The sequence below is a fragment of the Limanda limanda genome, chromosome 6 (assembly GCF_963576545.1).
Source record: "Limanda limanda chromosome 6, fLimLim1.1, whole genome shotgun sequence".
Classification (NCBI taxonomy): Eukaryota; Metazoa; Chordata; class Actinopteri; order Pleuronectiformes; family Pleuronectidae; genus Limanda; species Limanda limanda.
Genome location: NC_083641.1, coordinates 15598725 through 15623159, shown reverse-complemented (window position 1 = coordinate 15623159; position 24435 = coordinate 15598725). Strand labels below are relative to the sequence as shown.

The 24435-nt window shown below is 39.7% G+C and overlaps 1 protein-coding gene across 1 annotated transcript; it reads right to left on the bottom strand.

Moving 5' to 3' along the window:
- Nucleotides 1-23840, bottom strand: rasa2 (RAS p21 protein activator 2). The gene is made up of 24 exons (XM_061073313.1): nucleotides 23763-23840; nucleotides 20527-20650; nucleotides 15876-15979; nucleotides 15701-15795; nucleotides 14435-14511; nucleotides 12325-12408; nucleotides 10975-11047; nucleotides 10793-10869; nucleotides 10145-10246; nucleotides 8084-8237; nucleotides 7633-7781; nucleotides 7128-7242; nucleotides 6631-6705; nucleotides 6191-6314; nucleotides 5703-5809; nucleotides 5522-5605; nucleotides 5225-5302; nucleotides 5070-5143; nucleotides 4565-4671; nucleotides 3687-3769; nucleotides 2410-2618; nucleotides 1944-2047; nucleotides 727-907; nucleotides 1-239 (listed from the first exon to the last, which is right to left on the bottom strand). The coding sequence occupies exons 1-24, from the start codon at nucleotides 23818-23820 to the stop codon at nucleotides 209-211; spliced, it is 2469 nt and encodes an 822-aa protein (XP_060929296.1). The 5' UTR covers nucleotides 23821-23840; the 3' UTR covers nucleotides 1-208.
- Between the last annotated feature and the right edge of the window lie 595 nt (nucleotides 23841-24435).

Sequence of the window (24435 nt, the reverse complement as noted above, 5' to 3'; positions counted from 1 at the left end):
AAAAAGCTTGCAATCCATCCACTTCCCGCGTGGCGGGGGTGGAGTCAGGGTGTCTGGAGGTCAGGGTGTATCAGTTGTTCTTCTCCTGGACTCACATCAGCTGGTGTTGGCGGGACAACTCCTGGCGCCAGTGTGTCACTGCAGCGCTGCTGGTGAAGTACTGACACCTGCTGGTTCGACCCTCTCAGGCCACACCTGCCCGGCCTGGTTAGGAGGTTTTCCCCACTATCGGGTTGTCCCTGAAACAGACAGGATGGCAGGAAGGTTTTCATTTTCAGAGTGATCGCAGCAGTGATTACATCAAGGAAGTTATGTTTTCACCCGAGTCCGTTAGCAGGATTACGCATAAAGCTCTAGACAGATTACAACAAAACTATGTGGAAGGGTGGGACTTTTTAATTTCCCAGGGAATAATTCATGGATCTTGATGAAGGAAAACAAATCTGGCATATTTAGGGGACTGATATTTATGAGTGCAGCTTGATTTAATTTAAATGTAACTTTGAAGATTAAAGAAGAGTTTGAGAAGCTGTAATAAAGATACTAGAGTGGGACTTTGAGGGACTTTTTCTTTACATCATTAATCAAATCAAAGAACAAAAAAACAGTTCCACATTCGCTCATGCAATCATAAACTGAAAACCGCAATCTATTTATTTGTCTATCAAGTCATAGACCTGTATTGCAGATCAAACACGACATGCTGTAACAGCGGTGCAGACTTACAGGCTGCCGTACTGCGCCGTGGTGTCGTTCCTGATGTTGTGCTGCCTCTGAAGTTCCTCCATGACATTGCGGAGCTGCTTCAGCGTCTGGAACGTCTCTTTGGGTTCCTGAATGGTGAACTTTGAGCGTTCCTCCTGCTCCCGCTGAGGGCCCTGGTATACTGCCATACTGGCACATGCATCTGTGGAGAGGGCAAATGTTATATTACTTAGTGGAGCTGACATGTCACGTTATGTTTGATCAGAGCAATTTTTATTAATTGTGCCCAAGTTTCAGGTGAAATAAAGTTGGACGAGTAAACATAAGTTAGTCTGTTTTGCTAAAACTTCCTGAACCTCAGGAAGAAGAGGTGCTGTGATGTAGCAGCTATCCAAGCACACACCAGTAAGATACACAACTTTTCAGCTCAACTGAGATCAGGTGACATGAACATTTCTAAGTTAAAAGAACATGTGTAAAAGTAACAATAGTCTCACTCTAATCAGCCAACATGGATGTTAACATGGTACTTTTATCTCTTTTGATTCTACTCACAGATCAACATTGACTCTCAGGTCATGTCATCTAAATTTAACATTGTGCAGTTAAACACAGACACATTATCACACATGTGTATGAATCAGATAGACTTTCATGATTCCTGCAGGGAAATCCCTTTAAGAGTGGCTTCTCTTTTACCTTAGGTGTAGACTCAGCACTTATAAATTGATTTTTTCTGATGAAAGTTGAGTTGATATAGTAATTGTAGTTTGAGACTGTGGGAGAGCCCGTGTGTGTTTGTCCTGTTGATGTTATTGTGTTGATTGTTCTGTGTCGCCAGATGGTTTCATTCATTCTCATTGTTAATTATTCATTTTGTTCTGTTTATGTTTTTTTTGTTTGTCAACTAATGTTTTGTGTTTGAGGACCCCCTTGAAAGCGAGTTGGTGCATTTTCAGGGGTTTAATCTCTAATGAAATGTTTGAAATAAAAATACGACTTAAATTAACACATGGAAATATGTGATATAAAAGGGAGAATTACAATGTGGACAAATGTGACCTTAAAGAGTTTTTTTTTATGGATTTTTCCCTTTTTTAGTGTGCTCATCTACATGTCCTGATTTCTAACAGGGATGTAATGCTCTAGGAACCCAATAATTCCGTGCAGAACTTTTTTTGACACTTAACAATCGTGAGAACCTGCTGATAAACAGCGTTGTATGGGCGGGCACTAACCCTCCATGTCCTGCAGCTTGGTGTCGTTTGAAGAGAGAAGGGAGAAAATTCGCTCCGTTTCCCGATCGCAGTCTATGTCAAGCTGTAGGTTGACCAACACAGTGCTGAAAGAGAAGGAAAACATTAGATGTTTCCAGGAATGAATAGCAGAGAAATTTAGTTTAAATAAAAAATACAAGTGAGTCAATACCAACTGCGCCAGGCCTGAGTTTATTTTGTGTGAATACTGATATATAGTATATAGTCTATAGCAGTAGAAAGGTCTCAACCTCAATATGTTATGTGACGCTTACGAATTACCTTTTATTTGTATATATTTTTTTTTTTATCGCCGTGTACTCTTTGAAGCACTTCGTAGCCTTGTTAAGATTAGTGCTATACAAAAATAAGGTTATCATTATCATATATCTTATATAAGACAAACTGCTCGTCCTGCTGCTTCTGGTGGTGGCGAGGAAGGACTCACATTGTGCAGGGCTTGCAGCCTGGAGCATTGTTGTTCTGGTTTTTGCAGCACTGCCAGGCTCCAGCGCTGTAATTGGATGTGTGGAAGTTGGCCAGGCGTCCCTCGTTGCAGCGGATGACCTGACCCAGGACATCCAGCCACTCACTGGCCTCCACACAGTTTCCAGCCTGTACGTACAGAGGCTTCTCAGAGTGGACCACCTGGAACATCTGACACAAGAAACAGAGCAGCTTAAAGGAAAGAAAGAAGACGTGCACTTTTACAAACAACTTTAAAATAGTAACTAGGGCTGGGCTTAACACCGACAATTATTTTATCGGGCATTAACGCAGTTTTTTTATTTATTTTATTATTGTGAAAGTCAGACTTTTATTTTGTGAAAGTCTGTTGCTGACTGCTGCGGAACCGGAAAAGGAAAGAATTGGTATAAACAATCATGGCGCGGGGTATGGAGCTTTTAAATGACCATTATCAATTTAAAGTTCTTCCAGAAGGCGGAGTCGACAGAACCAAAGTTATTTGTAACCACTGCCAAGTTGAATTATCTTGTCGTGTCTCACTCTAACAGGGACATTTGGTACTAGACTGGTGATGCTGCTCCCTGAAGAAAGTAAAATGTTTCTGCTGTTACCTCAGAAATTGCCTGTTTTAATGATATGATAGTGGCTCAGGATTTTGTGGCCAGTTTTTTTCCTTTTCATAACGAACAGGATAACATTAATGCCCTGGCAGTGGCATTGAGTTTTAATTTTGTATTTGCTTTGATAACATTGTTTTAAGTTGAGATTTACACTGAATATTCTATTTAACTGCTACTGCATTAAAATGCTGATGTTAAAAGTGTTTGCACAACAAATGCTATGGCACTTTCGTTCATATGGCAGAACATTAAAAATAAAGTGCGCTATACACTACTTTTTAATTCATTATTGGATTTTGATTATACAAATGCGATTAATCGTGATTAATCAGGGAAATCATGCGATTTATCGCGATTAAAATTTTTAATCGTTGCCCAGCCCTAATAGTAACATGTTAGTCTATGGAACAACGAGAGCTGCACTGAGATGATTGATGACTTGAACATTTCACCTGCATATACCTGAGGGAATTTGTTTCTCATTAAGGTGACAACTCACTTCTCGGCTGCGGCTGGGGATTATTTACGCAATATTTCATTATTCGTTTATTTTAACTGCACTGGGAATAAAACTTCCATTACAAGTGGGGCGGTGGCCTCAAAGTGGCGATTGAGCATCAGAGGGGAACTGACTCACATTTTTGCGGTTAAAGGCACTTTCATCCAGTTTCTCCACCGCCTGGATATTTTTGACGTTGATGATGCAGAGGGCCTCTTTCCCTGAAAAGCAGAAGTTTTGGATTTGTATCTGGAATAACACACAGTACTAACAACCTGTACCTTAGGTTTGTTAGTGTTAAACAATGTAGTCCTTGTATAAATCATTAAATATAAGAAAGTGAAGGTCCACAGCTTGGAATTGCCATTAAATAGGGCAAAAGCTCAAGACAATTTTTATATATAAAGCACATCTATATATAGAGGTTGATTAAAGCTGCTGTACAGGGACATTAAAAACAACAGGGACAAAAATGTAATAAATCAATTCAAATTAAGTAATTTTTTCTAAACAAAATTAAAAAGATTAAAAAGAGCAGAATAAAAGAGGTAAGAGAAATTAAAAAGGATACATCCATGAGTTTTTGTTTTTTAGATAAGCAAAAGGAGTATACAAATATAATACTATGATGGTGTGGCCTTAGATTTTGACACAAGATCTAGTTAAAGTTAAGTTTACGTTTTCAAATTTTCAATACAGATAATAATAATGATTAGAAAATTCCTCCCGAGAAATTAAGAGAGACATATATAAAACCTAAATGTTTATATTTCAACATGATCCAGGTTGGTTCGAGGGAGAGAGCGAGAGAAGGGCAGAATAACATAGAGATTAGAGAGAGAGACACAGCAGGCATTACACCCAAGTGCAGAATCAGTTGTCGCTTACGTTAATGTGCGGTTGTTTTGAACGTGCCCATTCTAAACCGACATGTTTAGAATGGGCACTGCAATAGTGATAAAAGTTTGACACGTGAAAAGTTTTGTACGAACTGAAATGGTAGAAACTATCCTCACCTTTGTGTTTGTGGTAGGAGAGCTCCCTGTTGGTCACTCTGAGCCATCGCTTTTTGAAGTTTTTCTTCCCCAGGCGTTTCCTCCCCTGGGCACGTTTCTGTACTTCCCTATAAGGACACAAACAAGATTGAGATTCAGAAAGTCTGTCATGTTTTAACAAGAGCTAAGTTCATACAGTGCCTTTGTGAAATGTAACTAATTTAAGCGTTTTCTTCTTGTTTTGTCAAAATGTCCAACTCAGCTCCAGTTGCATTTGATCTGATTTAAAGCTATTTGTTTATGACAGTTTCGTGGTTGTTTTGTGTTTGGCAATGCACCGATTTCTCATCTTGGTTGCATGAAGCTATCGTTAAATCTTGGTTAAACATCTGTTATTGCAAATATAACTCTTCAGTTACCAATTCATGATTTAAGCAGACTGCTTTTTGTAGGTTATAATGGTTAAGTCTCTTTATCTTACATTTCCTTTCTACTGATCCTCTTTAGGCTCCTATTAATCACTCACCCCTCCTTGAGAACCACTGCGTCCTCCAGCCCACTAGACCCTTTGCTGACGTTTGAGGAGATCTCATCTAGAAACTGGAAAACAGAAACCACAATGACGTCACTGAAATTAAAATAACAACAAACAAGCTGATAATTTGAATTTATTTAAAATACCTTTTTAACTCTTTCGATACACTTGTCCTCTTGGAATGATTTGAAGAAGTCGTACATGTAGGTTTCTTTGAAACTAGACTGAAAAAATAAAGACATAAATAAGCATTGAAGTCCTAGTCTTAACCATTAACTGCATACTATAATATTTAACTGCATAAATAGTATTTAACATTATTTGGTGCTCTTTTAAACAAAAAGATATATATTTTACTCTGACCAAACTAAAGTCTTCATTTATAAAAATCGTGAATCCTTATCCCTCCCACTGTTATATACAGTTACTGCTGTTCATCTTACCATTTTTTTTGACAAACTACCCCAGCTGCCCAGAGTCTGGATGGTTTTTGAGATGAGAGTGAGCGTGCGGGAAATCTCAGGATCCTAAAATTGAAGACAATTTAAAATAATCAGTAAGGTATTAGCCACAGTGTGTACTGTGTTTGTTAAATGGTTAGCTGTCGAGCATCCATGCACTTACAGGATGATGTGAGCGTAGCTGGAAGGAGTGTGGAGAAAGAACGGCCACGGCAAAGAACCGCAAGAAAACAAAGCTGCTAACAGCTGAGTACTGAACGTGAGGGTCGGCTGTCGAGGGAGAGAGGAAGAAAGAACGTGTTTGAGACAGTAACAGCTTCCATGGTCAACTCAGAAACAAACATAAGAAGGTGAGGGGATCATTTTACTATGAGGTGTTTCCAATTCTACAAGATGAAACTCAACTTAATCTAGATTTGGTTCCACCTAGTGGTAAAATATATTCACAAATTAAAACCACAGTGATCTTATCTGCTGTGTACAACAATGTAACTAACATAGATCCACACTAAAAACTACAGCACGAAATTTTATTAAAATATAAAATAAAGTATAAATTTACAAATTAGTCAAACTGTAAACAAACTTGGCCTGGTAATGGAGACAGATTTAGTGGAAAAAAAAGAAACTAACAAAATAATTTTTTTTTACCTTGGAACCGCTTAGAGGCCAAGTGTCTCAGTGACCTAAAGACATCACACATGAGCGGGGGACAGGTCGAACTGGACTGGGTGATGGAGGAAAAGACCTTCTGGACGTAACCCTGTAGGTTCTCCTGCAGAGTTAACAACAACATCAGTACTACTCTACATACCATGACCAACATACCATACCATGCACATTACTGAAAGGGAAAGGATTATTGATTTAAGGCAACACCAATAAAGAAAGATCTGGGTGATATATTTCACAACCATTGGTCTGTCAGCCAGAAATATAGTTTCACAAGACATCCAGTGTTTTGATGCAGCTCGGCATCACAAATGTTGCATAGATTGATGTTGTACAGATTTATGAGTGTGATCAAAATCTGAAGAATTTCAAATATTCTGCTCGTCTGTGGAGAGGAGTATAAGAGACATCTCATTTACCTTGTTGACCTCCACGTTGTCACCTTCCTTTAGTTTGACAGGGTCTATCTCACAGGTTTTGTTGGATTCACAAATCTATATGAGATTGAAATCAAACAACAATCAATTTTAGAACGAATTAATTATTTGGAAATAAACAAAGCATCTTGTGTTGGTGTGGAATTGCAGATGTATTCCTCTTTTCCTGAAACTAGAACTAAAGACAAGTCACAGATTCAGTAGGACCATCATAAAAGGAAGACAGATTAAAAAAAAGGAGGTTTTATTCCCATTGACCTGAGTCATTTGAAGGGAATTATTGAAAAACTGTTTTAAAAAAATAGTTGATGAAACTTGTAAAAACTAATTACATTTGCACATCTGCTTTCCTGCAGTGGAAGAGCAGCTGTTTCAGTGGAGTTTTCCATATTGACCTCAGTGATGCATGCCCATTCTGGCATCTGAGTGTGCACGTGTGTGTTTGTGTGCATGTGTGTGTGTGCCCTTATTACTCATACCTCATCTATTACAGGCTTCAGGGTAACCGCCAGGTAATTTTTCCCCACAATCTTCATCATGTCATCAATGCAGCGTGTCGCCAGTGAGTTGCCACGGAATATAGTGTTAGCCTCCCTGTACGGACACAGAAATGTTTCACCATCATCAACCAGACTTAAGAACCACTTTGACCACATTTCATCCTCTGTTTTTATCACTAAGGTCTTATTTTGTAATTACGGTCGAATTGGACATCTTATCCAACCTCCTATACATTACAAGTTTAATGGGGTAACATGAAAATCCACCTCTTATCGTCTGTAATTTTCCAGAGCTACTTCCTGTTTGCAATGTCAATTTGGTTATATCATCACAGCCACAAAGAAAGAGGGTAAAAACTAAAACAAATCCAAACCAGGTTGTCTAACTTTAACAATTGGAGAAGAAACAGTTTGTTAATGGCATTTATCTGTACACATGTATACCTGTACCTGTACTGTGTGTTATAAATGTGTGAGCACTCACTGAGTGTTGTCCAGCTCTAGCGCTGCCACAGCAGAAACAAAAGGCACAAAGCGATTGTGGTGGAGCAGCAGTCGGACCACGGGCAGAACAGCCTCGTACCGCTCTCTGTAGATGTCCCCCAGGATGTGTGCTGCCGATGCGGAGATGGGCTGAGGGAGGCAAAGAAAAACAAGAGGACATTGAGAAGGTGAAAAGGGGAAATACACCACTTGCAGAGAGAAGGAAGTTATGGAGAAAGAACATAACTTTGCAATTATCATCATCAATTCCATGCTTATATTTCAATACACTTCAGAAACATATGCGGTGAGGTGAATGAGTTATAAAAAAGGAAAACTACACCACCATGAATTATCTGATGTTGCCTGAAACTAGAAATGTATTTTTGTGTCATATTTTATTAGCTTTCCCACCATCTCAGGATTTACTGTAACTTGAGCCGTTTCCTCACCTTCACATCTGGGGATTTGAGCAGCAGGTTGCAGAGTGGTGTGTAGCAGGCAGATGGCAGCACGGTGTCTTCTATGTAGGTCAGCTTCAGACGTAAGGATCCTAAATCATCCGACTTGGACTTGCTGCCGTTCCCTTTAGGCTGGAGGAGATACCTGACCACAGGGAGACAAATACTGTCCATCACCATGGTTCATATGAGACATATAGTTTAACCCTTGTGAAATTTCTTTGTCATAAGGGTTTGATAATGACTTCTTAAGAATCATTGCCATTTATATATCTCTGTAAAAATAAATCTATATCAGTCGGGCTCTACAAACTATTGGACAGATTGTGCAGAAAAACCAAATGGTGCATTCATAAATAGTAATTGTTCAAATGCATTAATTTATAATATAATATGCACATCTCTCTAGAAGCCAACAGGTGGAGCAAAATTCAAAACGACTAAATGGAGAGTAGAACTGTTTCAAAAACCGCATATTGCAAAATGGGATCGTCCCTAAACTGCTTGATCTGTTACCATGGTTACCACAAGAACAGGGACGTTGCAGAGCAGTCTTCACGTTTGCAACATGGGCGATTTCCAGCATCAATACGAGATACAGCCACCGTGCAAAAAACGCACCACCCACACACAACTCACAGCCCTCATGTACCAACAGATTGCTATCTGGCATAACCCCAGATCACATAAACTGACGCAAAGCAAGGGAACACCCACGCAATGAAAACAAAAAAAGGGGGAAATGTAGGAAGACTGTCAATTCACCTTCTAATGGCATCAACAAGTTACCAGTACAAGTTGTCATGATGCATACACAGGACGTAACTCCCAAAGAGGAAGACTGTAATGCATGAAGACCCACCTGACCTGATCTATTGAAGAGGAATGTGATGAACCATGATATGTTTCTAACTGCTTTTGTTTCAAGACACCAATCTTATAAATTTTTTAAGAAGCAAACATTTGAAGGACTATTATTCATCACTGTCCCTTCTTCATGTTTCCACGGTCAAGCTATTGTACCAAGATGGAGACAAATGTCCCTTTCTCTAAATTAAAGTACACAGAAACGAGAAACAAAAAAAGAGTCTCTGGTAGTCATGAACCTAAGTCAGGGCTTGCGTATGTTTGTAGCACAGATCTTACAGTTTTCATATTATCTTCTGTGGAAATCTAAAATGGGCCTTTTCAGAGCCAAACAGAACAACAGGCCTGAGAACGGTTTTGACCTAATGCAGCCGAAGTACATGTGAGGAAGAGACAGTGACAGACTGGCTGTTTTATTATGGTGCTTGCATTATGAGCTGCTGAAAAAGATTTATGATGTAAACAAAACATGCTATACTTCTGCTGAATACATTTTTTGAATATTATATTTAAATACATTTAAATATAATACACAGGAGACCTTAGGAGCGCAATGGTACTATCGACATCTGTTTACTTGTGTCCAGCTAGCTATATTTTCGTATACAAATTGTCCCTTTGTATTCCTCTATTCATATACATAAATTTAACTGTTCCTAACTATTTACAGAAAATAAAAATTTGAATAATCAAATAATAAAAACAGGGCTGCATTTGAACCCTTACTTCAAAAACTTAAATTAATCAAAATAAACCTTTGTCACTGTTAATATCTGGACTGTAAAAAGTCAGAAGACTTCCTTGTATCAGATGAATATGACCTTAGCTCGGGATCTTTTTTCATTATATCACAAATTGATAAATGGATATTAATATTTGGATAAATACATGATCTTTGGATAAAATTCCATCATCGCCCCCAAGACTGTAAAGGCTGACTTCAGCAGATTGTAGTCGTGTGTGTGTGTGTGTGCGTGTGTGTGTATTGTCTGTGTTTCTATAAGTGTGAAGTTTGAAGTAAATTGTGCAACAGGAGAGAGAAATACAAGAATGCAGAAATGTGGATGCTGTTCATATCTGGCTGTTTTATGTGTTTGTACCTAAACAATGTATTTTATATCTACATTCATCGTTAATGCTTAACATTAGGAATTTAAAAGACATTTTCTTCTCTCCAGTCCTTACCAGGCTTTGTGGATGTGGTCTGTCCGCAGGATCTTGACAGGGACCCGCGTCTCACCAAGAAACACGTCCTGAGCCAGACTCTCATTGTTCCACAAATCAACTCTGGAAATGTAGAGGATGAGAAATTAAACTATGCATTTCATCAGTGAATAAAAGCAATTATACTAAACCAAGAATAACCTTTGTAGCATGTTGTGTGTGTGTGTGTGTGTGTGTGTGTGTGTGTGTGTGTGTGTGTGTGTGTGTGTGTGTGTGTGTGTTTCAACCCAAACGGAATACCACTATGGACAAAATCCCTACTGAGTGGTGCTTACCTGGTTGGTGCACAAACGTCAATACAATGCCCGTGCAATGACACCACCTCAAATCCAAACCTCAAAACCATGCATGAGTGTTTACCTTTGACTCTGTCTAGTCTTACCCAGTGAGCTATGAGTCCACTGTGATGGAAGCCCCACATATCCTTAACCAGAAACCAAGGCTCTCTATCAGTAGTCAGAACACACCAGATCCAAATTGACTTTTTTGTCTTGTTGTTGTTGTTGTTAGAGAAATATTTTTTTCTTCAGTCAAGACTATAAAGAGGGAGAACGAGAGATATAGAGAAAGAGAAACACATGGAACAAAGAAATAGAAGAAAATACTCACTTGAGCTCAAGTTTCTCAATGTCCTCCTCCTCCACTTGGAAGTGAGACTTTTTGGAATAGCTGCTGGATCGTGTGACCTGAGGGTGAACATGTCCAGGCTTACTGACAGGTTCTCAAGTACTTTAACAATAATGTAACCATGAGATCATTTCAAACCCATGATTTATTCCACAGCAAATTACCTCGAAGAAGAATGTCTCTTCAAAATGAGGGTTGCTGGTTTTCTTCTTCACCTTTGTTTTCTTTTGGTCAGACCTGAGGAGAAACATTACAGCAAAACTTTTAGTAAAGCTTCTATTTTCCTGATTGTTTTTATAATTTTTTTTAAGTCTACTTTTATTTATATGCCTTAAGATTAGAGCCATTAGATCTAGTAATCTAAACAATGTCATCATTTGCTTTCTCAAGATAAGAGCAAACTGCCTCAGCCTGAGTTTCCGTCTGCAGTTACAGTTTGAAGACGTGCATCTTCCAGTCTTAGGATAACAATCAAAGCCCTGTGACAAATTAATGGATACAGAAAGTGAAACGCTGGAGCTATTTTACTTTGAAGTGGGTTCAGGAAGTGTTGGGAATACATTTGTGACAAAGACAGATAAACATTGTGGTTCACAGCAGAATAAACAGAGAAAATTGTCTTTCACCTGAGTTTTAATGTTTATCTGATAAATTAAAAATAAAAGCACTCCAGTGTTTCTGTTGAAAAAATCAATTCTTTTGTTTAAAAAAAAGGGGTTTTTATTGTGAAATATTTGCAGGAGCAGAAGACGTACAGCTTTATACTGTATAATACTGGTATTTATGTGACTACACAGGACTACTTTTATTCAAGGAAATAGTCATCTTTATGAACACATTCAAGGCAAAGCCTACATGTGCTGCAGTAGCAGCTCTTATGCAAAACATATTGGTGAACTGAGAAGCTAAATATTGTGCATTGAACAGATGTTGTAAATATGAATTGATATTAATGTGAACATGATTCATTGAATATATTAAGTTGCACAACTGCCTTTCTTTGTGTATATTTATCATTGTACATTCAGCCTTTAACAGAAATTGCAAAAATAATAAATATGATCTTCCTAAGTGTTTTTTTGGATGATATCAGGGTGGTAGATCTTGGCTCACGTACATAATTTAAAAAAGTGATCTTGGGCTCGAAAATATTGGTGACCACTGCTGTAGACCATAGTAACATTGCTGCACTCATGAACCTGGTATGTGCCAGGAAGTTACTTAAAGTTCTCAGAAGTCTTGATCGTCAATCTCCAGCTTAGTGACAAAAGTTGAGAAGATGCTTACAGCCAGAGCCCAACACGTTTGTATGTTGGTTTGTTTTTCAGCAGGATTTAAAAAAAAAAAAACACCAAACAGATTTCCACGAAACTTGGTGGAAATTAGTCAACATTAACAGTTTATAGTTTAATTAATGTAAAACCATGTATTCAGAACATGTAAGGAATATGTTACCCATGAGTCTGTGTTGTTATGAAACTGTAGCTTCCATTGGTGCACATTTGCAGACTTACCTGGCAGGTCCAACAAGTGACACGGTGGCATAGGGGTCACAGTTCTGCCCGCTGATTAAAGGCAGCTCCTGACACTCTATTATCCTGAAGGAGGATGCAAAGACAAACAAAACAATTACTAAATACATCATGGACAATGTGTTAAATACAATCTGTACAGTGTTATTATAATGAGTTTAAGAACTAACAAAAAAAAAGACTTATTGTTTCATGTTAGTAGCAGGGTAGATCAGCTAAGTGCTGTTTTGGAGCTGATCATTTTCAAAAAAACATCAACATTTCAAGCAAGTATGATTTGACTTTACAGTGACCCGGACCTTGGGAGAGATTAGCTTAGCTATAAATGGTAAACAATTTCTTGTGGGTCCAACAGAAATATTAACCCTCTCTGCATAATCGCAGCACTGATTAAAAGAGATGTTTACATAAAATAGAACACTTACGAATATAAATAATAAAATAAACTACGTATTTTGAGTGAAATAGTTTTAAAGTTTAACACTATATCAAACTATTTTCTGTTTCTGTTCTCAGACATGTTTAACCTGGCATCAATATCAAGATCACCACTAATATAAAACAGCCCTACGCATTGATGGCATTGTGTTATAGTGTTCATGTTCAGCTCCTGTCACACAGGGGCCACTGCTTTTTCCGCAGGTGTTGCAGGTGACAACAAACAGACACTGTCGGCACTCTAAACAGGATGTGGCTGCAGAGCAGGAGTCACCAGAGAATAACAATGAATTCAGCCCAACACTAAGTGAGGCCAGAGGGAGACGCCACACAGTGCGAATGTCAGGATGTTTGTATATAACCTTCCAGGGTGCCATGGTGATATTCCCAATGGACTCTCCAGTGCATCTCATAGTCTTTAACTCAAACCCATCGCGCTCTGCTCGTACCATCTCTGGTGACTAATCACACTGCAGAGGAGTGTAAGTGTGTACATATGGCAAGCGCTTACAGGGAGCAGTTACAGTTTTAGCAAACAACCTGCATAACACAGTGAATGACTGCAGAGAAAACCACAGTGGTTGCCGTGTGACAGTCGCAGGCTTCCTGCTCAGATGCCATAACTTCCTCCTCATTAACCTGCTATTCAAGTATGAATGAGGGGTGAGAAACATCACATGTAAACAGCACGAGGTCTGACATTGACACACATGTACATGTGGGCACATGTTCTCCACCTGAGTACTTTCTTTCGATCTGCCAGTGTCATAGCAGCTTCTGTTAGGTAGAAACTTTTTGATGTACAATTTTTCAGCTGGGAGGTAAAGGTGATCGATAGACTAATATTGTGGGACACATATAATCTGGAACAGCCCACTACGACATTGCTAAATTATAGAATCAATCAATGATGACTACTATGTTTTCCCTCGCTTATAAATGTTATTTTTGCCATTTCTTTATTGAAGAGTGTGTTCTTTCAGTTTGAGAGCAGGACTGTGATTTCCCACTCAGATTTTGTATTGGTTTCACAATTCTGTGTCCTAACTCAAATAGCCCCTGCCTGTGTTTGGATCTGCTCTGCTTGCGCTTAAAAAGTGTGCTCAAGATATTTAGTTGCTTAGACAGATTTCCTTTGTTCCAGTGCTTGCTCTTCTGCTCATGCTCACTTTGCTTGTGTGCACACATGAAATGTCTTCTATTTCATTTCTCCTCTCCTCTTTGATTTTTCTTCTGCCCTTAGTTTCTTTTTTGAGCAACAAGTCTGTCAAAATTCTACAACTAAGAGAATGCCAGCTTATTGTTGACATACAAAATTGTTCTCCCCTCATTATGGGTGCATAAGCTGTACTTTTGCGGGGAAAATTTCATTTGCCATCACTGTGACGGAAATCACCGTTTTTTATTGGCTCTGGCTCCAATCCGCAGTGATGGAAACATGACACCCTGGTTAATGCGTACATTTTTTAAGACAGCAAGGTGAAAGGGTGCCTCAGTTTTCGGTGCATTTGTGACGTTGAACATTACGCCCAAAGAAAAGAAAAGAAAACGGGAATGAGAAAGGTGCCGATTGCCTTTTTTAGTGGGTTTACCCACGTTAAAAAACCCTGCATATAAGTTAGCTTTTTGGCGTAAAAGAGGTATTAGTACTCACCTGACTAGTAAGTGCTGACCTCCTGAGCCGTTCTCTGTGATCACTTCATTCAATCTCATCTCAAGGTGGACTTTACCCTGTTGAACATGGGGAGAGAAGAGTGACTCAGTGGTGGGTGAGGTTTCATGAGATCTCAGTCATTTGTCGGAGCACAAGGCAAAAGTTTCAAGCTGAATCCCAAATCAACACGTGGGTGCAAAAACCAGATGTGGGTTGTAAGAAAATGACTGGATGCCAAATCTCTCAGCCAACCTCATCACTAATCACGTTTTATTTTACTAACAACATGCAAAAATACGTTCCTTGCATTTTATTTGAATACAATGAATGTATTGTTTCTCTCTAGACCTGTGGCCCAGCTCCACCTCACGTTTGATGCTGCTTTGAGTTCATGGCGGTAGCGAGTGTGACAACAGCTGTCAGCAGTTTTGACATCACTCAGAAGGATTTTTACAGCGTCGGATGTGGTGAAGGCTGCTGGTCTTGCCTTCGGAAGTGTCGGAGTTAGAGAGATAGAGAGATACAGAGCGAGAGAGTGAGCAACAGAGCGAGGCTAAACAAAAACGCCCACACACTTGCACTCACTGCAATTCAGCACTTTGCTGAGATGGCCAGCAGTTCTTTCTGATGCAAGATAGACCTTTAAGCCAATTCAATACTGACTTCTTTGCAAGGATCTGAATGAGCCAATATCATCAGCAAAATAACCCTTGCATCACAACTCCCTCTGCTCCCTTTTGGGCGACAAATATGGTCAAAATAAATGTGTATTATTTGTCCTATTTCTGCAGATTTCATTATTAACTGAGCAATTTCACAAAATATGAGTTAACGCTGCTCACAGCGTAGAGAAACCGCTAAAATCATGGCAGAAAAGAACTGCAACAACACCTCCATCACTCTCTAATGTAACTTTCCAGCTCAAAGTGTCTACTTAAGTGTGAATCAGCGTAGCAGCACATACCCAGAATAGTCTGGCGTGGGATAATGGCAGCTAGAGTCAATATGTTAGCTACAGCAGCGTACAAGTGGTTTTGTGCTGTAGTTTCACCCCAAAGCAACCAGACCACAAAAATCTGATCAAGCGGAACAGCCCAACATGCTCGACATGTGATAAGAATAACAACAGCAGCCCTGAAGAAATTATCAATAAAAGGCTGAAAGGAAAAAAAGGTTTACAGCTGTTACAGTATCATGAAGATTAGTGATATAAACCAAATTTTCTAACTCATGATTTAGATCAGTGAAGTTCTTCCTAGACATTACCTGGACTTCTGAGTTAGGATCTACTGGCTGAAGGCTGAACCAGTGCTCCTTCCCACTGTATTTACACAGGTCATCCTTCCGGATTGATACCTTGCCTGAAAAATCAACATTAAGTTACAACCCATCCATTCAAACATTATATACTTATGTAAATGTCTTACTTAATGTGACTTACCAACAGCTAGGTCCCTTTGAAAAACGCTCTTGGCATAAACATAGAAGGATAAACACTGGAATGGACGCGGGATCTCAAAGTAGAAGTCCTCGCCATAGAAAGGGCTGCAAATAAAAGCAGAAGTTTAAATTAGAAAACAAGGGAAGCGTGTGAGAATGTGTGTGGTCCAATTTAATATTCATTAGATAGACCATTTGATTAATCAGCTAATCATGGCATTTCTTAACACACGTGCGATCAGACTTCATATTAATTTTACTCTGAAAAATAAAATCATCACATGTATTTTGTGCACGACTTTTATTCACTTCACTCTATGGTCAATGCAATTGTATCATCTAAGCCAAGGAAGTTGTTGTGTGTTTGTTAGCAGGATTAGGATAAAGCTACTCTATTTAACCTATTTAACCTTTCTAACCTAATTCTATGACGTTTTGTGGAGGGGTTGAGCATGTTTCAAGGAAGAACCCATAAACATTTTGGTACAGATGTGTATTAGGGCAAAGATCCAGGCTGTTATTAAAAATGTTTTGTTCATTTCTGTTGCGCCTTGGCTGAGGTATTCTTTCTATTAAGTGCCAGGCTAGTTTCATCCGGTTCCAAGTCAAATTAACATTTTTCAAGAATCAGGATTTGGACTTTTATTAATCGACATTTAATTCCTGTGTGTAGTAAAAATACTCAATGTACAACTTGAACACACACTTCCTCTTCTACATATTGTCTGATGGCACATTCATGTTACATTCAGATTGGTGTTAAAGACTGTACCCCCATCATGTCATGTACCTGTGTGAATAAAGTGCACTTTTCTTCCACCCCCTTTTCATCTTTAGTTCATCACCCCTTGCAATGGCCCTCACCTCCAAGTCTGAAAGCCCCCTGATCACAGCTTAAATTACATACAGACTCTCCCTTCTGTAAAAATCTCCCTTCACTCTTGGTCAGTCAACTGTCTCAGAACCGTTCTGTAAAGCAGGCTTGCTATGTTATGGAATACAAATATAAAACACAATACTCTGCCAAAAGGCAAGAGTCGCTACTGGCAAGCTAGCAAGTATCCCAAGATTTGTCGCCAGCAGGGACTTTAGTACGCGATTGCGATGTCCTCAAAAGGGAACTTAAGATTGAAAACCTAAAAGAGTATGAAACTGAGACTGCACTCTGGTTTCTCAACACATAACAACTACAGTGGGCACTGTGAAATTACCTGCAGCTTCTTGGATTTGGACCTGGTTCCTCTACCCCAGTATCTGCTGCGAGTATCTACCAAGGCTACAGTATTTTATCTCTGTAAGCAGTGGGTGTACACGTGAATTTCTTGGAAAAATAGCATTCACCTGATAATATACTGTGAATCATGTGTTCGCGAAATGAAAGTCCTCGTGCAACGCATTGCTGCTGATTTGTAACGATGACGTAATGAGCGTGATACAAGGTTGTGTTTATGACCCTGGATTTATGTGGAATGCATGTCGTGCTTTAGCCGCAGCATAATTATATTATTGTACCAGAGCAAAATAATCATAAAGACAGTATTTGTTAATAGGATTGAAGTTCCTGGGCATAAGGTGGACAACACAGGGTGCCCTCATGACTCATCACGGGCGAGAGGAATGTTCTCATCATGTCCTCAGTTTATATCTGTCACTTTTGCCATCCATTCTCTCTATAAACAATTTCTTGTTCTCCTTCATCAGCAGTAGTGTACCTCAAACTAAAAGGTAAAATACCAGCAAAGACCCAAGACAGCAAAAACATCTATAAAGTGACAAAAATATATGGACAGTAAAATAAAAGAGTGAGGACTAAGGTTCTGGAAAACAGAAAGAAAACTGCATTTACTGGGAAAATCCTTTGTTTTACTGACACGGTCAAATTTGATTCTATCCTGACATTGTGAACCAAGCAAGACAAATAGAAGCAAGTGACCAATAATAAATACATAACCATCCATCCATCCATGTCCACTATACCTGCTAAGACTGTACACTGTGTAGAGTTAATCTTTTTCTACCCGTAATATTAAAACTGTTTTTCTTCTCATTGAAATCTGAAATCTCTATTGACGGAAATATCATGATTTAATTTTCTTAAACATAGCCCTTATACTATGTCAGACTTAACAAATACAGATTTATTGACAGTTCATTTTATACATTGTTTCCCCCACTGTAACAGTAGGTCATAGTGTGTATAAGAAAGTGGATTAAGGAATTGAAACATTTTTAATAATGTAATTGCAGAGACTGACAAGTGCCTATTTGTCTATTGGATTCTAGGAGTAGTGTAATAATAACAATAATAATGATAACAATTCTACAAAATGATTTATTTATACCTAACTTTGTCTCCAGAAAAAACAAATAAAACTTATGTAAATGAAATGAAATAGTGTTTAGTCCTATGTTGTTTTTTAAGGGAACTAAACTAAATCCAATACTTTCTATGACTTTAGTGGAATTACTTTTAATAATAATCATATCCTCCCAGTGTCACCCAGACAGGTTGCTAGTTCACTGTGTAGCTAACACACATAAACAGACAACATGCTCACATTCACACGGATGAGCAAATGAACACTTTCCGCTTCACTTAAACTGCAGGTCTTTGGACTGGGTCGTAAACCTGGGCTCTTGAAACACACAGAGACATGGGGAGAACATACAAACTCCAAGCTTTAAACAGCATGTGTGCCACGCCTCCACATGACCTGGCCGTGTGTTCAGCAGAGGACTGACTGCCCCGGTCAGAGCTGGCAGGAACACAGAGGGCCCTAGCATATGTGCCACTCAGTCCTGCCAACACAACCACGTCACAACCAAGACTACGAGCAAGACAGCTTGACCTGACACAGCAGATTTCAGGTTAAGCACTACCTCGATGCAGGTGCTGCCTGCAGATGGACAACCTGTCCCAAACAGACCAAACAGTCCTCAACACAGTTGCACTGGAGTAACACTTTATATGTTCAAGTAAAACCTCAACCCCCCTTTTAAAATGTATATTCACGTCCTCTAAGGTCAAGGTAAGTTTGGAGGTTGTTATGTTCATTTTGGGGGGAAATAAACAAGCATACTAGTATAAACAACTTGCCAGAAAATTGCTTGGTGTATAAATATGCTTGTTTTCAGAAAAATAACACACAATAACCTAAACAAGTGCCACTCAGACATGTGGTTGCCTGTCATACATTATTGGAGTTTATGGTTCATGTGCCTTAATGAATTATACTTAACAGTTACATTTCATCCATGAATCAAACTAGCCTGGTAATTAGACAACTGCAACATTGTGCTTTGGCTTTTTAAACCCTGCCTGCACTGATGCTCCTCTCTACTATTTATGCATCTTGGATGGTGAAATATCTTCCCTGACACTTCCGCTCAGGGTTTGGCCAACACATCCTCGGAAACGCCCACACAAACTACTCAACATCACATGGAATTAAACACCTCACCATTTTGCACAATCTCAAACATACACCTTCTGACGTACCTTCCCTTCTGCTGTCATCCTAGCTTCTGACTAATAACGAGAGCTCAAGCTTGACCACAGCTTTTTGTAAACTCCTGTGTCCACACAGCTTTTAAACAATTAGAAACAGGAGCTCATACAACACGGGTAAGTCAAGCACCATCCAAGAAACACTGGCCCAAAATCTGGATCATTATTAGGACGTGCTAAACAGAGGCTACGGTGGCGGAGTGTGACACAGAGAAAGAAAGGAGAGAGCGTGGGAGGACACACTTCCTCAGAGAGACTGTAAAATATTTTTGAACAGCACCGAAATCAGGAGAGAGAGAAAAAAAGAGCTGTTGTGAAATACCTAGAGAGGACAGGCCCATGCTAACAGTGAGACATGCGACAATGAAGATAGACCTCTAAAAGGTTTCCTTAATGCCCATCTCGCACACCTTTTACTAAATCGCTGGTAAAATATCTAATTTGATCCACATCTGTACCAAAATATCGAATTACAAATGGTATCAGTGCCACACACAAACATTGATAGTGTTAACGATGATAATTTCCCCCATGATAGTCCAACAATGAGCAAAATAGTCCAGAGTTTAGTATAACGGAGTCAACATTAGAAATCTTTCAAATTTTTTTGGCTTTATTTTGACAATTGTACAAAGAATGAATGACATCGAACAGCGAATGGCTAATATCCACAGTCACTAAACTTAATGTGCATTTTGAATTTCACACAACGCAAAATCACACAAAAACTACTGGACGGATAACCAGGCAAACTGGTTATTTAAAACTAGTTAAAACGGCATTATTTATCTATATTTTGTCAACATGTGAACCCCATAAACGACTCTGTGCTCAATGTCAGAGCAAAAAGTGACAAGGCTGGATTTGCTATATTAAAATAAAAAATATATCTAATATTTTTCTAAGCAACCATGGTCTTTTGTGCATTCTTCGCGTAGTCCAGTAACAACTCATCTGACCAAAGTATGCATAGTGTACCTTGGTATTATTATAATGTACAGACATATTCATGTTTGGGGGTTCATTATAAACCTATAGTGTCACAGTTCTAAAACTAGAAATAAGACAATAAGATGGGGTACTGAACAATAATCCACATTGTAATTGACTCCACCAACGTTGGAGGGTTAGTTCTCCAGCTTACCTGACGCTTTTGTCAAACACCTTGGTGCGAAACACCTCCTCCTGGTCCAGACTTATGGTGCAAACGGTGCAGAGATCCCTTTGTCGATTTGGACCCGAGACTGGGCCCAGGTTCTTAGCTTCACCTGCAGCACCAAGAGAGGAACATCATCACTTACTTGACCAACATCAAGATAACTACAACAGTGTCCTGAATTAATGGAGAACCAAATTAATATCAATTAATTGCACATGTGCCTGTGTTGCAGCATATCTGGCAAATCAGGGTTTAGCCTATCCCAACCCACTCAATAGCATTTCGCCATTTGTTTACAGTCCAGAATAGGTATGAATATTGATTTCACATTTTAAAAACGTGTGTATGCCAAATAGAGAAGTTAACTAAATGACATTTGAGCAGAAAGTACTTTGAGGACGGTCTTAGAACATATACATGTATGCCAATTCAGTTTACTATACCATGGCAGTCCTAAACTAAAAAATACTTTTAGATATTTGGATTAGTTAACTCCTACTTTTAATCTTAACTTCCCTGAAGCTACCTCGGTGCAAGCTAATCTTAGTCAATACAAGCACAAATGATTGTAATCACAGTTCACTTTTAAAATGTGCTTTTGTTTTCAACATCCTAGTGTTCACATGGGAGCTCCGGCTCTTGCCAGTTGCACGGGCAAGCTGCAGAGCGGATGTAGCTGAAGTAGACGAGGCTCATATGTGGTTAAAAACATGAAACATTGACTTCCTCATCATAACCAATGGCGACGGTACAGCGCTGATTCACAAATGACAAACACCTTTGTGACACACACCACTTGCACACACACTTCCATTACATCGCAGCAGACCCAGATTACATTGCACAAGGATTTGTGCAACGCATACACAAAAAATGCACCGAATCGAAGCCACATAGCTTGAAACTGAAACAGGGAGTCACTCAAAAGGAGCTCTATCAATAACTTCACAATGAGTCAGATTTAGACTGGTGGATTAGAGGGGCAAAGACAGTAGTCTAAATTGATCCTTGTGCTTTGGATAGTTACTCTGAGCCATGTGTGGGACCTAATTAGGAAAGCCAGCAGTGAGATCAGCTTTTTAACGGGCTAATCTTAGGAAAGGTCAGTAAAAAAATGGCAAGTTGTCACTAAGCTTGGATCAGGATGACCTGGTGGGAGTAGGGCACAGACGTAAACATATATAGTTTACTTTGACAAGGCAACCATACTACCATCTTTCTTCTGCAATACCATTAACACTAAAACAGAAGCTTGTCACCCTGTGAAAACCACGACTCTAAGCTCATAGTATGTTGTCTTAGCTGCTGACTGCTCGGTCACTCTATCAACTGGTCTTTCATTTGATTGTATTCCAATATTGAAGAAAACAAGTGCATTTATCAAAGTGCTCTGTCCATTTAAAGCAGCAACACATCTTGCATAGAGGGCCACCTCCACTGGTGTAGGCTAAAGGAAAAAGGACAAAGTGTGAACGAGGAAGAATGGAGTTTCATAAGACTGCAAAGTGAGTTACATGCCATGACAGTTCCTCTATTTTGTTCTGCTAACCGTTTTCCTATTAATTCATAGTAGTGAAACCGATATCTGTCCTCCTGTTGTGTGCCTATGGACACGCCTTACATACTTGTTAACCTATTTTCACTTTATAGTAACAAGTTAAATCACATATATATCCAACCATTACATGGTCTAACCCTGCTTTAAAACTTAAATGTCTCGTAAGCACATTTAAAAACACTTAACACATTTAAAACAATATCAAAGATGATAACAATTTTCTAAACAACTCAGCGTTAATTCACGCTTGTTTTAAAGTGAATTCTTCTGAAGATTAACCGCACTTCAGTTTAGTTTCGGATGAAGCAATGCCACTTGGGGAAAATTAATACTAACCAAGATCAATTAGGTCAGAGCGGGTGGTGCGGTGTACAATACACTGATGGATGTGTGTTAAAAGTGAGAATAATCAAATCTGCTGCAACACATAAAATACCTTGTTTTGTACAATTCCACGTGTTTTATAGGAATCAGTGTGGCTTGTGTATCAATATCCAAGTAATGGCTGAAACATGAGACACACATCTTGGACTTGGAAGTAATTTGACAAAACAACACAATAACACATTCAAACAGGCCTCGCAGACATGCAGGTAGTGAGCTGGACCATTCAGGCCGGTGTTAAATCACTGATCTACCTCAGATTTGTCAAATATTTTAAAGTGGTTGTTATTGTCTGTCCATAAAGAAGAGCTTCAAATCACAACCTTCAGTCAGGAGCCAAAACAATATCATATTATGATGATAATATAAGCATCGACTCATATGAATGCATTTTCACTTTTGATATTGTTTTGGGCCATATCGTCCAACCGTCACTCTGAATCCAACGTTTCCCATTCGTACTGTAATTAGATGCATGACTATAGTAATATAATTATAACCACGCTGGGGACTATATTGTCTGGTGCGGCAGGAAGGACAGCTACCTCACAACTCTGTGTGGTTTCACATCGAATAATGTCGACAGAGGCTCATTTACATGCGTCTTCATTATATTGTCCTGATCCAGTTCGGACTCAAGACACTTGATGAAGCAAACTGTGGAGAAACTGCAGTCAGTGAAGTGCTGTCCTCCAGTGACTGGCACTAGAAAGTTAAGGGGCTATTTAACGTACACATTGTAAGGTCCAGTATCTAGGGTTCGTGGCTGTACGTCTTTGTTGGGCCGTAATGTTCCCGGAGGTGAGTTACCTGTCCGCCAGATGCCTGCAGTGAGTGGGCTCGCTAGTGACGATGGAGCTGCTGGTAGCTAGCCTGCCTGCTCTGCCACCAAGAGGTAACTTAGCTTAACCGGGCAGCTCTGGGGCAACACCATTTAAAAAAAAAAGAAGTAATATTGTCATTTTAATGTTCGTCAAACCCCCGAGCTGCTCCCACTACTGAGCGGGCGGCCGTGTGTCGTGGCCCGATGAATGAAACCATTCAAAACAAGCCCCTCCGCCGCTGTTAGCATGCTAGGCTAACCTGACGTTAACCAGCGGAGCGACCAGATGAACGGGCTGCCTCTGCCTCCACACACTGCCGTCCGCCCGCCGCGCCCCTCTGGCTTCCCCTCCTGCCACCACCGCCTCTCTATCCCTGGTTCCACCGCCGACCTCTCCCACCCAGCACACCTCCACGCCGCCGGGAGATGGGTGGGGGAAACGGGGGGTCTACTCACATATCTTCCCCCGCAGGCTCTGTAGGATCCGAATCCTCGCGTCGTCCTCTTCCGCCATGGTCCGAGCCGCCTGTCGTCGCTGCTCCTCCGGTGCCTCTCAGCGCTGCTGGCTTCTCACATCCGTCTGTGAGTGCAGGCAGAGAGCGGAGGAGAGACAGCCCCACTGCCGCGTCACTGGGAGCTTCCTCTGGAGTCCAGCTTCACACTCCACGGTGCTAGGTGGAGAGACGGTGCTAGAAGCTGTAAGGGGGATTTCATTCGTCTTTGCAAGTGTTGTTAATTACGCAACGCGTGTTTAGAGAGCACACACTGACTCGTGGAGCCGAGGCTCAGTGGGTAATCTCAGATGTCACTGCTTAAGCCTGTGGATCTGTGAGACACCTTTTGTAAATTAACTCTTATCTCAAAACTCATTAGTATTTAATTACTGATTCATATACCAGTGATTTGATTGATTTATCGTCTAAATATTGTGGATTAAAAGGCTAGAAAATAGTAAAAAAAATAAATTGAGTCCAATGTGATGCCCTCTTGTTTGACCAAGACTTAAAAATGAAAAAGATATTCAATATATTGTCATGTGTTTGCAAGAGTATTATTTCAAGGCTTAAGATATAAGTATAGCCTCGAACTAATATTTGCATTGCTAATATTTGCATTTCAATAATAAAGT